At 39.6% G+C, this 16,843-nt stretch overlaps 1 protein-coding gene across 1 annotated transcript; it reads left to right on the top strand.

The window, feature by feature from the left end:
* The first annotated feature begins 2,032 nt into the window (after window positions 1–2,032).
* LOC134661945 (chymotrypsin-2-like) lies at window positions 2,033–9,815 on the top strand. Its single transcript, XM_063518197.1, has 6 exons — window positions 2,033–2,144; window positions 3,228–3,390; window positions 3,592–3,700; window positions 5,021–5,158; window positions 6,493–6,639; window positions 9,659–9,815. Exons 1-6 carry the CDS (start codon window positions 2,096–2,098, stop codon window positions 9,806–9,808), a joined length of 756 nt encoding a protein of 251 aa, XP_063374267.1. The 5' UTR covers window positions 2,033–2,095; the 3' UTR covers window positions 9,809–9,815.
* The last annotated feature ends 7,028 nt before the right edge of the window (window positions 9,816–16,843 follow it).

Genomic DNA, 16,843 nt, shown 5'->3' with positions numbered 1-16,843 from the left:
GTTGCGTGGTCTGTAGTGGCAATAGTCTGGAATTGCATTATAATCCTTCGCTTTAGCGGCCGTTCCATTGACCATACTCATTCGACTGCCGCTGTCTCATTCGCCTGAAGTGGTCGTACCACAAAGTAACTGCCATGCCTGCCACTTCTAACAAATCTGAAAGAAACAAGCCAATAGAAACCTTATTGTTAAGAGTGGCCCATGAATTTAGTATTTAAACTGGATTGGGCATGAGTGGTGGGGATAACTGACAGAACGGGATAGTCTCAATGTACCTATCTTTCAGTAGGAGTAGCAGCGAAAGCGCTATTATTGTTTGTCTTTGTCACAGTCTCACTTTTTTTTTATTCCCCACCGTAAATTAGATGCATGATTGGTCGAATTGATTTGTTGCCCACCATAACACATAAATTCGACCAATCATAGCGTCGCATTGCGTATGTTCTGTCCCTCACGGAGGCACGCGTAGACCACTTCTATAGGAAGTGCTACCTTCTATGGAGTGGCCAATAAGTAACTATAGGTATATATAGCAGTCACCTAATAGCAGTTCGCTTCATAACATCTCTCATACAGTTCGTTCACCTTTTAGTCCGATATTTGCCACATTACGCCCTAAACTGTGTTTAGTAATGTCTCGTTTGTAGTGGTGCTGCTACACTCTGTCACTGGCCGTCATCACTTTGTAGCGGACTGTACGCTTAAACATCATTTCCCAATTTTACTGTAAATGTCACATCACATGACATGATGTTAGACTGTAGATGTGTGTTTATCACAGTCTGTACAATAAGTAGGTAAGTCGCTCCAACGAAACCGTACATTAACCCCATGATAATAAACTAGCATCGAGAGCCAAATAACTTTTATCTCACTTTCTTTTTATTACTACTGCTAGTAGCCTTGCCCTTGACTTTATATAGTCTAATCTAATACAAATATCGTATATTTTGACGCAGACGGTGTTTGCAAATATTTGGGCGTATTAGAACATTATTAGAACAAAAATGTCGTCATTTTAGTTATGGGTAAAGTCCGTCTTAGCTAGTTTCAAATAAACCTAATTTTTTCATAGGAGTTACACGTTTATTTTGAAGCTTCCACACGAGCTAAGTGTAAATTATACTATACTATACAGTCTCTTTATAAAATCAATTTTCAAGGGAATATTCACAGACTGATTTGCCGATATGACCGTTCAAGTGTCAAGCAAACATTTGCTTTCGCATTTGCCGTCTCGTCGATCACATGAAATATTCAAACAACAACTTGTGTTCCTCTTATTGCGGGATGATTGAATAATCAATAGAGTGACTGCTATAGTTATTGGCTACTACATAGTAATTGGCCAGTCTTCTTATTTAGTAGTGGCCAATTACTATGTAGTGTCCAATACTATGTAGTGGCCAATACACTACATAGTGATTGGCCACTGTTCTTATTTAGTAGTGGTCAATACTATGTAGTGGCCAATACACTACATAGTAATTGGCCACTGTTCTTATTTAGTAGTGGCCAATAACTACAGTAGTCACCCTAAGCACCATACATTAAGAGAAAAAAGAGACTAAAAATACGTGAGAACCGTATAATTATTATATTATATTTTTTACCTTTTGTTTCAATATATTTCTGTTTATTTTATAATTTTCCTGTTAACATCCCTTGGCTATTCCTAGCTATTTTACGACGGTTACGACATTACGACGAATTTAATTTAGGTACATCAAATTAATTACAAATATTTTCGAGAGAGGAAAATGGCGACTACGTTTGTATGGAGAACTCCCCTTTCCTCTCAAGCTACGGCTCACACTTGACCGGGGTTTTTACTCGGACACCAACCTTGCTCGTGAGTGCTTTTAATCTCAAGTGACCACGCTAGCTAAAACAAAAGTTTACCGTCAAAACATTCAACGACATTTCAACCTTACCTTTATAGACAGAGAGCTGAAAATAGACACAAAATAAATTACACATCTTTTAATCGTGTAGTCTGAAGTGCCTTATCACTTACACTTTTAATTATAGATCTAGTATATAATGGATTGTTTTGTCCTAGAATTATTAAACGGGTGAAAAGCCATAATTAATTATGTCTAAATTGGTTTTCTTTGTTACTGTTCTTGGGCTTATTGCTAAGGGTGAGTAAATATTGTTTCAATTTAAATGAATTAATTTAAAGTCTTGTCTTTTTTATGATAATTAGCATTAAAAATATGCCAAATATTAAGTAATGTCTTCGGTGACCGCGATAGTTACTTATGAAATAAAACTACCTATGTAGGTAATCAGAGTATATTGCATTAATAATAATAATATAGCCATTTATTTCCATGTAAATGTACATACAGTTAATATTACAAATCATTAAATTTAGTAGTTTTTTTTTTTCTTTAAGTACATTGCATTTCTTTTTTCTATGCATCGCTTTGGGTAAAGGCCTCCTCCATCTGTTTCCATTTTATTATGTCTTGTGCTTTAACTTCCAGTCTCTACCAGCAATTCTTAGAATTTCGTCAATCCAGCGGTCTTTGGGTCTCCCTTTGCCTCTTTTTTCCTATTGCATATAATGAATATAAAATACATCCCGACCTTGCGGACCCTTTACAGCGTTCGTAGTAAATGGGATGTATTTTTAATTCATTATATGCGATATAATCTGATTAAATGGTTTTGTTTCAAGATATAAAATAAGTTTTAAGAGTACCTATTCTTCAAACCTAACCTAATCTCTACAAATTAGGCACCTACACAGGTTGAGTGTACCTCGTGTAAACTACAAGACTGTAAGACTTTCGTACATAAAACTGTAGTTTAATTGCAGTTTGTCTGTGCAAAGGAAACCGCTGAAATTAGCGCAACAGCTTGCTGCGGCATGTTATTAGCGATACTTTACATTTTACAATCTATGTAATATATATAAATCATTTGGTTTTGAACCTCAAAGCAATTACCTTAAGGTTGATATTCTTTTAAACCTGCGACGCAGTTGAGACCTTTAATAATGCGAGGATAATGTGTGCTTGTTAGTCGAGTAAGCATGGCATGAAAAAAAAAGAAAACGTTTATAAATCTCGACGCTGAGTAAATATTTAAACGCTTTTATGAAATATTAATTTACAATTTTACATATTATGTACCTACTGTCAACTTTTCATCAACTTATCGAATTGCCATTATGCAATATTGATTCTAATTTGATCATAAATTGTTTTTTTTTTCAGGTTATTCGCTACCAAACCCTAATGTGCGCATAGTAGGGGGCCAAGATGCCCCTGAGGGCCGTGTGCCCTACCAGGTGTCCCTACGGGTATTTGGCTCGCATTTTTGCGGAGGAAGCATTCTCAACAAGCGATGGGTGCTGACCGCTGCGCATTGTACTGAGAGGTATGTAGATTATAGGCCTCGACGTGCCGTAGTTGAGGCCGAGACGTCAGTGTGCCCAACGAGGTGTCCCTATGGGTATTTGGTATCTAGGTAAAGGTGTCCCTGGGTCATTTGTATCAAGTGTGAGTTGTACTCAAGAAAAAAATGTGTGAACTAAACGGAACTCCTACTTCTCCAGTAATTAACCCTCTCTTTTTCTAGCACGGCTCACTGGCTGATCTCAGTAGTGGTGGGAACATCAAGTTTATCTAAAGGAGGAGTCCGTTACTCAGTGGACTTGGTCTCCGTGCACGAAAACTATGACAACCAGGTATGTTGTCCTTAAACTCCCCTTTTTAGAGTTCCGTAGCCAAATGGCAAAAAACGGAACCCTTATAGATTCGTCATGTCTGTCTGTCTGTCTGTCCGTCTGTCCGTGTATGTCACAGTCACTTTTCTCCGAAACTATAAGAACTATACTGTTGAAAGTTGGTAAGTAGATGTATTCTGTGAACCGCATTAAGATTTTCACACAAAAATAGAAAAAAAAAAACAATAAATTTTTGGGATTCCCTATACTTAGAACTGAAACTCAAAAATTTTTTTTTCATCAAACCTATACGTGTGGGGTATCTATGGATAGGTCTTCAAAAATGATATTGAGGTTTCTAATATCATTTTTTTCTAAACTGAATAGTTTGCGCGAGAGACACTTCCAAAGTGGTAAAATGTGTGTCCCCCCCCTGTAACTTCTAAAATAACAGAATGATAAAACTAAAAAAAATATATGATGTACATTACCGTGTAAACTTCCACCGAAAATTGGTTTGAACGAGATCTAGTAAGTAGTTTTTTTTTAATACGTCATAAATCGCCTAAATACGGAACCCTTCATGGGCGAGTCCGACTCGCACTTGGCCGCTTTTTTTTAGCACAGCTCACTTCTAGGAGGGGTCCGTTACTCAGTGGACTTGGTCTCCGTACACGATAACTAGCTGTCTTCAAATCCCCCTTTTTTAGCTCGGCTGTATTTACTAAGCTACATAACTGTAAAATCAATTTTCCATGAATCATAATAACATTTGTCCGATTCAAACTATTCAAAGGACATAGCTCGTTTGAGGTGCATTGAATGTCGAGTACAATAGGAAACCCCAGTGGGGTATTGGGATGAGACTGACGTTAATTAATGTTGGAATCAAGTTACTTGTTTGTGAGGCAAATAACTAGTGATATTACGTTTTGTTTTTAGAGGAATATTGATCATATTGGATGTTTTGAGTCTACTTAAGAGCGCGTTTTCAATTTGTCTAGAAGGATGACTTACACTAGAACGGCCCGGGCCGCTCCAAGGCGTCCGACACTTTGTTTTCTGAAACTTTCGTCAAATAAAGATATTGTTAAATGGTTCTACGACGACGGTTGATGACACTAGCAGATACCTTTCTCCAAGAGTCATCCGGTTTCCGATATCGGATCGGACAATTCTGATATCTATATAAATGTACATGGCTCCGTGCATTATGTACTGTATTAGTACTTAAAGTGAAAACATGTCAAAAATTGATGATTGCCAATTCGGTTACCATTAAGCATATGATGCCGTATAGCGCCCTATTACTGTCAGAAACTGATTTCCGATTTTCCACAGGTGATCACGCAAGACATCAGCCTCATCCGAGTGTCCAAAAACATAGTGTTTAACGGCTTAGTGCAGCCCATCGCACTCCCGGACTCCGACACTGAAGCCGGAGCGCCTCTGTTCCTGAGCGGCTGGGGCCGGATCGCAGTAAGTCATTGTCGTGTATTGTCCTACGGTGACTGCTAGTACTGTTACTTATAGTTATTGGCCACTACATGGTAATTGGCCACTCCTAACAATAAGGCTTCAATTGGCTGGTTTCTTTCTGATTTCTTAAGAGTGGCCAATTACTACGTAGTGGCCCAATGGCCAATAACTATAGCATGTCGCCCTTTATGACGTCTATTGTGTTAGTCATACAATAGACTAGATGACAAAAGTATCATTCGATCAGTTTTGTTTTGTTTATAGGATCAAATTATATTTTCTTGTCTATATTTTGCAAACACTTAATAAATTTGCACATAATAATATTAATATTATATAACTAATAAAAATGTACTCGTCAAGATAATTAACTCTTACTTCTTAGTATAAGTAATGTTAACTCATGTAAGTGAATTGTAATATTCTTATGAGTAATAAAATTCTTTAAACCTAAATGTCCATATGGGATGGGACCCATTGAATTAAAGAAATACAAAACTCGAAAAAAAATGTAAAAAGATTTGGTCTTGATCTAATATACCACGTGTCCCAAAATTCAACGATAAGCTGGCACCAGAAGATGGGCCTGCTCATGACTATTCGAGGAAAAAAAAGAAAAAAATATCTCAATTTATTATGGAATTACAAAAAAGAATTAAAATCGACACCCCTAGTGGTATTTTTTTTTATTCCTCGAGTAGTCATGAGCAGGTCCATCTTCTGGTGCCAGCTTATCCTTGAATTTTGGAACAAGTTGTATATATATATATATACATGTGTGTGTGTGTGATATATTTATGTTTATTTTAGTGTTAATATTACATTTTTAAAGTGCATGAATTAGAACGTATATCTACTCAATAATTCTCAGTATAAAACAAAAATAAATACAAAATGCAACTGAAATTGCTGCAACATTGTCAACAGTAGTTCAACATGTTATATTTACATTAGTTAATTAAAAAATGGATCTTAATAAGTATTATACACATAGGAGAAAAACCTTTTACTCCGGGAAAATAAAATGGAATAAATAAAATAAGTAGAATATAAATAATACGATAGAACCTGTAAAGAAATACAAAATGCAATTTAATTTTAACGTTCACCAGGAGCGAGCAGCGAATATGTTTTTATCGCCTTTTTAAACTTTTTACCCCAGTTAATTAAACGAAGCGTGTTTATAAAGTAGAATGTAGATACAAGAAAACCCTTTTACTTCGATACGAAAAGTACTTGGTAAAATAGAACTGCTGATGCACACTAACATGTCGACATTTTTTGAATCGGTCCTTTAATGCTAAATTTTTTTTTATATTTTTCTTTTTCTCCAGTACCCAGGCAATCTTCCTGACCATCTTCAGATGATCAACCTGACCGCGTTGAGCGTACAAGACTGTCAAGAGCGTTTGTCCAGCATCAACCCGGTGTTCGAGTCCCAGATATGTTCCCTGACTCAGGCTGGTGAGGGAGCTTGCCATGTAAGTAATGTTAGGATACTCTTCACAGTTTATATCAGATATGTGGTCAACCTGACCGCGTTGAGCGTACAAGACTGTCAAGAGCGTTTGTCCAGCATCAACCCGGTGTTCGAGTCCCAGATATGTTCCCTGACTCAGGCTGGTGAGGGAGCTTGCCATGTAAGTAATGTTAGGATACTCTTCACAGTTATATCAGATATGTGGTCAACCTGACCGCGTTGAGCGTACAAGACTGTCAAGAGCGTTTGTCCAGCATCAACCCGGTGTTCGAGTCCCAGATATGTTCCCTGACTCAGGCTGGTGAGTAATGTTGCCATGTAAGTAATGTTAGGATACTCTTGACAGTTTATATCAGATATTTGATCAACCTGACCGCGTTGAGCGTACAAGACTGCCAAGAGCGTTTGTCCAGCATCAACCCGGTGTTCGAGTCCCAGATATGCTCCCTGACTCAGGCTGGTGAGGGAGCTTGCCATGTAAGTAATGTTGGGATACTCTTCACATGCAGTTTATATCAGATATGTGATCAACCTGACCGCGTTGAGCGTACAAGACTGCCAAGAGCGTTTGTCCAGCTCCAGCATCAACCCGGTGTTTGAGTCCCAGATATGTTCCCTGACTCAGGCTGGTGAGGGAGCTTGCCATGTAAGTAACGTTGGGATGCACTCCTCACAGTTTATATCAGATATTTGATCAACCTGACCGCGTTGAGCGTACAAGACTGCCAAGAGCGTTTGTCCAGCATCAACCCGGTGTTTGAGTCCCAGATATGTTCCCTGACTCAGGCTGGTGAGGGAGCTTGCCATGTAAGTAACGTTGGGATGCACTCCTCACAGTTTATATCAGATATTTGATCAACCTGACCGCGTTGAGCGTACAAGACTGCCAATGAGAGCACTTGTCCAGCATCAACCCGGTGTTCAAGTCCCAGATATGCTCCCTGACTCAGGCTGGTGAGGGAGCTTGCCATGTAAGTAATGTTGGGATGTATTAAACACAGTTTATATCAGATATGTGATCAACCTGACCGCGTTGAGCGTACAAGACTGCCAAGAGCGTTTGTCCAGCATCAACCCGGTGTTCGAGTCGCAGATATGTTCCCTGACTCAGGCTGGTGAGGGAACTTGCCATGTAAGTAATGTTGGTATGCACTCCTCACAGTTTATATCAGATATATGATCATCCTGACGGCGTTGAGCGTACATGACTGCCAAGAGCGTTTGTCCAGCATCAACCCGGTGTTCGAGTCGCAGATATGTTCCCTGAATCAGGCTGGTGAGGGAACTTGCCATGTAAGTAATGTTGGGATGTATTAAACACAGTTTATATCAGATATGTGATCAACCTGACGGCGTTGAGCGTACACGACTGCCAAGAGCGTTTGTCCAGCATCAACCCGGTGTTCGAGTCGCAGATATGTTCCCTGACTCAGGCTGGTGAGGGAACTTGCCATGTAAGTAATGTTGGGATGCACTCCTCACAGTTTATATCAGATATATGGTCAACCTGACGGCGTTGAGCGTACACGACTGCCAAGAGCGTTTGTCCAGCATCAACCCGGTGTTCGAGTCGCAGATATGTTCCCTGACTCAGGCTGGTGAGGGAACTTGCCATGTAAGTAATGTTGGGATGCACTCCTCACAGTTTATATCAGATATATGATCAACCTGACGGCGTTGAGCGTACACGACTGCCAAGAGCGTTTGTCCAGCATCAACCCGGTGTTCGAGTCGCAGATATGTTCCCTGACTCAGGCTGGTGAGGGAACTTGCCATGTAAGTAATGTTGGGATGTATTAAACACAGTTTATATCAGATATGTGATCAACCTGACGGCGTTGAGCGTACACGACTGCCAAGAGCGTTTGTCCAGCATCAACCCGGTGTTCGAGTCGCAGATATGTTCCCTGACTCAGGCTGGAGAGGGAGCTTGCCATGTAATTGTGCTTGATTACTTATTTATTAGGTATATTTGATTAATGATGAGTTGATGAGGAAATTGATATTCCGATGTATGTACTTCTTTTGTTTTTTTTTTTAATTTATTTATTTGACATGTAGATTTTATTCTAGAAACATACTAGAGTAGTATTTTTTTATACAATTTTATTTCATGTTTGACGATCCTTTTGTGAAATTCTTAAATTTGTGTTAAATTTGATTTGTATAATAATTAGCTTAAGATAATATATATGTTACGATTCATAAGTGCTTGTTGCTAGGCCTACATGAATAAAGTATATTTTGACTTTGACTTTGTAAGTAATGTTAACAGTTTATATTAGAATTAGATAATATGTATTTGCTATGATGGTATGCCCATCGACTCCTCCTATGAAGGTCCTTTTTTGAAAAACTCCGTATGTTTCATGTTCATCTCGTGATATTAGATCTATGCTTCATCTAATAAATATGTACCTGTCAGTAATTATGAACGGTCACTATTGTACATAGTTCAAACTCCAACTTTGTGCTAATTTATTCCTTTACCGCTCTAAGTCTCTTGATGAATTCATATGGCGCCTCATAGGGGATGTTAAAGCGACAAAGTTCTAGGCCGTATTTACCTTAGTGAGTTTCAACATGACCTGAAAGCATCTCACTAAGCGGATTTGAACTGACTTAGTCTAACTTTGCTAATACGAGTAGGGTGGCATTCGACATTTACGAATTGATCTCATATTGATCTCATTGGAATCTTGTCTCATTGTCTCTAACAATAGCTACAGCTTGGCAAAAAAGAGTAGAAATTAAAAAGTGACAACACTGTAGTGTAGAGACTGTGCGGAAAGAGAAGAGTCGTGGGATGTATTGGGCCCCATACATTTCACGACTCTTCTCCTTCCGCACAGATTCTAGTCCCGTTTTGTACAATGTTGCTACTTTTTAATTTCTACTCTTTTTTGCCAAGCTGTACTTACATTCGCTTATTGTCTTTCCCATTCAGCTCGATCAAGCTCGATAATGGTGAGGCGAAGGGTATTGTTTAAAAAATAAAAAAACTATTTTTTTAATTTCAGGGCGATAGCGGGGGTCCTCTAGTGGAGGGAGGGCGGGTAGTGGGGGTGGTGTCGTGGGGCATGCCGTGCGCGCGCGGCTACCCCGACGTGTACACGCGCGTGTACCACTACACTGCCTGGATTCACGAGCGGATCTCAACTGATGAGTAGCCTAGTAACTTAAGGGCCACCCCACATCTAGCGTCTTTCGAGCGTCGGCGTCTACAACTCTATGGCCGCTGCTCGACGCAACCTCGACGCAACGTCGACGCAACTGCGCAGCGACGTCATTTTCCATAGCGCTGACCAGACGCCGGTAGACGCCGACGCTCGAAAGACGCTAGATATGGGGTGGCCCTAAATAACGGCCACCTTTGTATTTTTTATAATTCAAAATCGAGACAGACGCTTTTGATCTAAGATAATCATGTCCATCTTACATTCGCCTACTGTTTTGAAAGAGGGACCCGTTTCTCGAATATTAGATTAAAAGCCTACAAATCTAAGTCTAGATGTGACAACAACTAGACTTGCAAACCAACGTTTTTCGTATTATAGTTTCTGATAAATAAAAGTGATTTAAATGTTTATATAATGTTTTTATTTAGTAGTGTCTCTAACTATCTGCTACCTACTCAATTACTAACGTAGGTAACTAGGGGCTCATTTAGACGGCGCGCGAACTCGTATACGCGACGTATACAATAGACGGTCTTCCCTTATAGACGGTCTTACCAAAATTTTCCTTACTCCTACACTGCCAATATTTGAGAGGATTTGCTTGACATAAGATAAGGTAAACGTACTGGTGCTCGACGCGGTACCAGTATAAGTCATTGTCAATAGAGATGACAGCAGGGACTTAGCAGGGGATTAGCATGTCGAGCACTAGTACCTTGACTAGTACGTTTACCTTATACGCAGTGTACATACTTTATGGCTCCTCTACACGTTGGGCCAACGCCGGCCACTCCAAGGGACGCATTTATGCGTTAGAGGGAGCAAGTGATATTGCTATCTCATTCTACCGCATAGCTGCGTCCCTTGGAGTGGCCGACGTTGGCCCATCGTGTAGAGGAGCCATTAAGTGTCATTCAATAGAACTTGCTAACTATGTAAACAAATGTTACTAGTAAATTGACATTCAGTGTCAATTTTAGTATGGCGGTTTGTTTACATAGTTAGCAAGTTCTATTGAATGCCACTTTATTTCATCCTCGTTCGTGCTTCTGAAGGTTTCAGTAATTGGATGTCAGAAAAGAACCCAATCCACAAAAATCTGTAAGAATTTGAACTAGCTGTCAAAAAGAAAAGTCATTCATTTAAAAAGATAAATTTTGGAGGAAGGATCCTTTTCGTTTAACTAAAGTCTATTTTTTTTTTCGGTAGACTGAAATGACAGTTAATAGTATGAAATGACATTTCATGTTCATATTATTAACTGTCATTTCAGTCTACGGAATAAAAAAACAGACTTTACGTCCAATTTTACTCTAATAAGTACACCCAAATTTGAAATAAATTTTAATGATAAACACAATACAAAACAAAACAAAACGACAAAAGATTAAACAACACAAAACCCACAAAGAAAATATGCCTCAAGTAAACATTAAGTGTAAGGCCTGAGTGGACGCTCGAAGCGGAGCGTTCGGCGGGGCGTGCAGCGTGGCGTCGGGCTCATAAGTGATTTGAGCAGCGTGCACTAAGGCCGCACCTATACGTTTGCATTTGTTTAACATGCACGCCGCACGCCCCGCCGCCCTTACACTAATACAATACAAAACACAAAAACATCGACATCAGCGGCGCGGACAGCGACAGGCGCGGCGGCGGCGTCGGCGGCGCCGGCAGCGGCGGCGACGCCGGCGTCGGCGTCGACAGCACCTCTCAGACGGCTCGGACTGAATATCTTGCGGTACCTTCTGATCTTCTTTACGATTAGTAATTTCTCCCCTTTCTTCCCTTTCTCTTGGCGTAGCATTCCTACTAACATAAAAGCGCGAACCTTTCCTCTCTAAAAACCCATAGCTCGTTCCAGCCTTTAAACACGAGTTCATGTTACTTGTAAGCGGATCGAGACTGGTCTCACAGAACCTTTGCTTCAAATGCATTAATATATCCGTGAGCTTAGCGCCATTTCTTTTCTTCTGGAGATACTGGGCCAGCGCCTTGCCAGTCGGGGTACAGGTGTTTTCCAGGTCTTCGGCGTAGGTCTGAGTGCCCATTTTGCTGATTCACATTGGGATTTAATGTAAATGTGTAAATTACTTAAGAAATTTTGCAATGGCTTTTTACCATTCGTCTTAGCATGACAGACTGAATTGAAGTAGAGTTGTTCTTTTTATAAAATATTTTTTTAAGACAGAACAAAGAATACATAGAAGGTAGCATCCTATAGAAGTGGTCTACGTGTGCCTCCGTGAGGGACAAAACATACGCAATGCGACGCTATGATTGGTCGAATTTATTGATTGCCCACCATAATCCATACTAATTTATGGTGGGGAATAAAAAAAATGTGAGACTGTGACAAGGACAAACAATAATAGCGCTTTCGCTGCTACTCCTACTGAAAGATACTTAAGACTATCCCGTTCTGTCAGTTATCCCCACCACTCATGCCCCATCCAGTTTAATACTAGATTCATGAAAGAATATTAGCATTACTAGCCAGTATTTATGGTGCCAACTCCGCAACCGTGAACGAAATTTAACCTTTGTGTTTCACATAATTACAAAATTATACTTGGTCAACCAGATCTTGACAGTAAAATTAAAAATGTAGAAATAAAACTTGAAAAATTTAGACGCGAAGGGATAGATATCGTCCCATAGAAAACTTGAATTTCGCACCTTTTTTTACTGACAAGATTTGGTTGACCAGCTATATTATACCTATTTTGTAGACCAGTCCAGACGGCTCAATTTTTCGATTGTCCGATCAAATCAGGCCGCGCGGACCTCAATTTCGACCGCCGATGCCGATTATGACCGATATTGCCGATAAAATGGAGGTGCGGACGCAAGGATAGGTATTTGTGACGGGCATTTACGTTTGGGGCCGCTTAAAAATAATCATAATTTTAATGGTTCGCATGTTGTAGGGTATCCATGATTGTAGATAATTAAATTTGTCCTTACCAAAAAGTATAACAACAGAAAAAAAGCGGCCAAGTGCGAGTTGGACTCGCCCATGAAGGGTTCCGTATTTAGGGGATTTGTGACGTATTAAAAAAACTACTTATTAGATCTCGTTCAAACCAATTTTCGGTGGAAGTTTGCATGGTAATGTACATCATAATTTTTTTTTAGTTTTATCATTCTCTTATTTTAGAAGTTACAGGGGGGGGGGGGGGGAGGACACACACACATTTTACCACTTTGGAAGTGTCTCTCGCGCAAACTATTCAGTTTAAAAAAAATGATATTAGAAACCTCAATATCATTTTTGAAGACCTATCCATAGATATCCCACACGTATGGGTTTGATGAAAGAAAAAAATTGAGTTTCAGGTCTAAGTATGTGGGGAACCCCCAAAATTTATTGTTATTTTTTTCTATTTTTGTGTGAAAATCTTAATGCGGTTCACAGAATACATCTACTTACCAAGTTTCAACAGTATAGTTTTTATAGTTTCGGAATAAAGTGGCTGTGACATACGGACGGACAGACAGACAGATAGCCAGACAGACAGACAGACATCACGAATCCATAAGGGTTCCGTTTTTTGCCATTTGGCTACGGAACCCTAAGAAGCGTAATTGTTTTACTTAAATAATGTGGTGAACGATTCTTTTACATTTACTGATTGTGAAGGCTTAGTCCTGCTCGATGCATGTTTGTATATACGTAAAGTACGTACGTATATATTGCTATTATTTTTATGTGTAAGTGTATAAATAGAATACTGTCACGAAGCCATGCACCAACTGCAAGCAACAGGAATCGTTCAAGTGGCCAAATTCCGCGGCTCGGTGCGAATGTTTCAAGAGCTCGAGGCGTCCGCGGCGTGCGGTTTCCAAAACAGGCCAGGGTCGGAGCAAGGTCAGTTATGTTCCGAGGTTTTAGAAAGGCTTTCGACATTCAGAAATCTGGTGTAAAATTTCACGGTTTGACTAAATAATGTCTGACTAATAGGTAATATATAAAATTTCAAAAATGCGTTTCAGAGATAGGTCCTAGCTAGATCGATTGTTCGCCACCGAAAACCCCCATGTAGCAAATTTCATCGAAATCGTTAGAGCTGCTTCCGATATAAGTACCCGAAATATATATATAAATAAATATATATATAGATAAATAAGTTTTTGTCAAAAATTTCATTTTTGGTACAATCTTTTATCGCTGACTGTACTTTTCTTACGACAGACAACTAATACTCATCGAGACAATTCTAAAACCCCCTAACACAATTAGGTTGCGTTGTTTTATCACAGAGTTCCTATGGCCACCTCCTGTCTCCATCATCAGATCAGCTCGATGGTACCATAATATTGCATTGTCACCTGACTTACATGTGTATGCAAAATTTCAGCTCAATCGGAAACCGGGAAGTGGGTCAAATTTAACATGCAAGATTCCATTACATAGTTACATACAGGTCGACCTAGCTTGTTAATAAATAAACAAGAATTGCTCGTTTAAAGGTATTAGATAGATAGATATTAGATAGATAGATTAGATAAGATAAGATAGTTAACGAATTAGTTATCAAGATTTACTTGCGATTAAGTCCTGTTTTAGTTAAGGGCCACCCCACACTAGCGTCTCCCGAGCGTCGGCGTCTAGTCAACTAAGTATATGGCTGCTGCTAGACGTAACGTTGGCGCAACTGCTCAGCGCCGCCATTTTAAGTAGCGCTTATTAGACCCCGACGCTGAAAATACGCTAGTGTGGGTGTGGGACACACAAAACTAGGCGTGTTTTTCGGGACTGTTATTGTTGGTCTACATACACGTATTCACTTATTCAGGCTACCTCGAAAACGACGGTTTCACATGCACTAATCAGCGTGAGCGCTCATCAAATTAGGCACATAAGTGATACACATTTAACCTTTTCCACGCCGTGTCAAACACAAAAGCACTCAGACGCCACATCATTGAAGTGTCAAAACTGAAGTTGAACTTTATGTATATGCATGTAGGTCGATGTTGCTCTGTGGTCTGTGACCGATTAATCGGTCTTTGGCGTTGAACCTACGGTGCGTATATATCGGTCATTGGCGTCCAAAAGGTTAAAAGTCAAACTATCAGCAGTTCTAACGTACACATAGCTGGCCACTTTATCAGTGAATAGGTACCATTCATATAATAAGGTGTCCATTAAATGTTGCAGCTCGCTGTAAGTACATCGAGGCCTTATAAAACAAAGCCCCCGCCGTGTCTGTCTGTTTGAACTCAACCATAAACTCATGTACAAAAATAAAGGACCTGAATCTATCATAAAAGTCGGGTTATTCGGATCCATATTATATATATATAAGCCCTTGCTTTGAGGCTTATAAAACATGAGACGCTCGATTTATGTTTTATCCTCGAGAGCCCTCGGGATCGTCGGGCGATCTGACTTAATCGCCATGCTGTGTAAATTTCATTCGTAGCGTGACGAGCGTTCGCGTTTGTCTGTTTGTGTGTATGTATGTATGTTGGCGATACACTCGAAAACTACTAAACAGATTTTCATGCGGTTTTCACCCATCAATACAGTGATTCTTGAGGAAGAGTTAGGTGTATAAATTGTTAAGATTTTGTGTAACCCGTGCGAAGCCGGGGCGGGACGCTAGTGGGAAATAAAAACAGAGCGTAACTAGTATTAATTCTGTTAAAACTCGATTTTATCAATTGAATATTTGGGTAACACAAAGGAATTCGATAACAAAGAGAGACGCGTTAACAAAATACTTACCTTCGTGAAATTTCAGTGCCAACGTCTGTAACCAAGACCAGCATTAGTATAGACTATCAATTTTAAACGAAATTCATTCACTGTCATATTTTTAATACCTAAATAAAATAATGCAGCTAAGTTTATTATACCTCACATCAGCCGTATGCTTATTTGCCACCGTAGCATTACGAAAATACCCAGCGAGGAGCAATGTAGGTACACTTTACGATAGTAGGTTGAATCATAAATCCAATAGAATTAAGCCCGTGTGATGAACCAACATTGCAAGCCTTTTTGTGGTCTTTATTACCTACTGATCTCTGCATTAACATTATATGTATAAATATACAGGTTTTCCATTAAAATACTAACTTCCAGTCTTCAGCCTCTCATTATTATTGTGTTCTTTGCGAGAAATGAATTAATAATGAAGTGTTTAAATGCAATTATAAACTCCACTTGAAATGCTGAATAAACTATCTAGTTGTGGTTAGGATTTTGCTAATCTTAAGTCCTCTGGGTTCTAGTGCTATAGACCAGGGATGTAACGGATGTGGTTTTATCGGAACCGAAAGCGGAACCAGATGTTTTAAATTTAGCTTATCGGAACCAGAAACGGAATCGGAACCGAAAACGGAACCGGAACCAGAACCGGAGCCTGAGTCAGTACTATAATAAATAAAATAAAAAGCCTTTTTATTCCAGCTCATACTTAACTAACTAAAGTTTACAAACTAAGGTTACTTCTGTTATCTATTTATACAATTTATACAATACAATTTATTCCTTATATTTTTACTATATTTTTATTTGAATGAGCGGACCTCCTCGTGAGTAAAGGCCTCTCCCAGTTTGCGCCAACTCTCTCTGTCTTGAGCCTTGGTGTGCCAGTTGCTAGAGACGTGGTTTGTTATGTCATCTATCCATCTTGCCTGTGGTCGCCCTTGTCTGCGTTTGCCTGGTGGTCCTTTCCAGAGCGTGGTTCGCTTCGTCCACCTTGTATAAGGTAGCCTTGCTACGTGTCCTGCCCATTTCCATTTCATGTTTATCAGTCAGTACTATCAGTAGGTATACATTACACAACACAACACATACGAATACGTACTGTAAATTCAAAAACACGGATAAACCAGAACATCTAATTACTGCAGCACGTGGCAAGCGGGGCTATGAGCGAATGACAGGTATAAACCTGTTTGTTTTTGATGTACACCGCTCATGTCCCGCTGCCGCGCTAAGCATTGACATCCGATATAACTTCCGTTTCAAAAGTAACGGAACCGGAACAGAAACGGATGTGTAATACCAAACGG

This window comes from Cydia amplana, chromosome Z (genome assembly GCF_948474715.1).
Source record: "Cydia amplana chromosome Z, ilCydAmpl1.1, whole genome shotgun sequence".
NCBI lineage: Eukaryota > Metazoa > Arthropoda > Insecta > Lepidoptera > Tortricidae > Cydia > Cydia amplana.
Note: the sequence above shows the minus strand (reverse complement) of the source record. Positions and strands in the feature narration are given on the sequence as shown.

Bases quoted from the DNA above. Each gene is read 5' to 3' on its own strand.
- LOC134661945 (XM_063518197.1), top strand. From the start codon at position 2,096: ATGTCTAAATTGGTTTTCTTTGTTACTGTTCTTGGGCTTATTGCTAAG. The intron at 3,391-3,591 runs GTATGTAGATTA...CTCTTTTTCTAG, and splicing joins GCTGCGCATTGTACTGAGAG to CACGGCTCACTGGCTGATCT. The intron at 3,701-5,020 runs GTATGTTGTCCT...GATTTTCCACAG, and splicing joins ACGAAAACTATGACAACCAG to GTGATCACGCAAGACATCAG.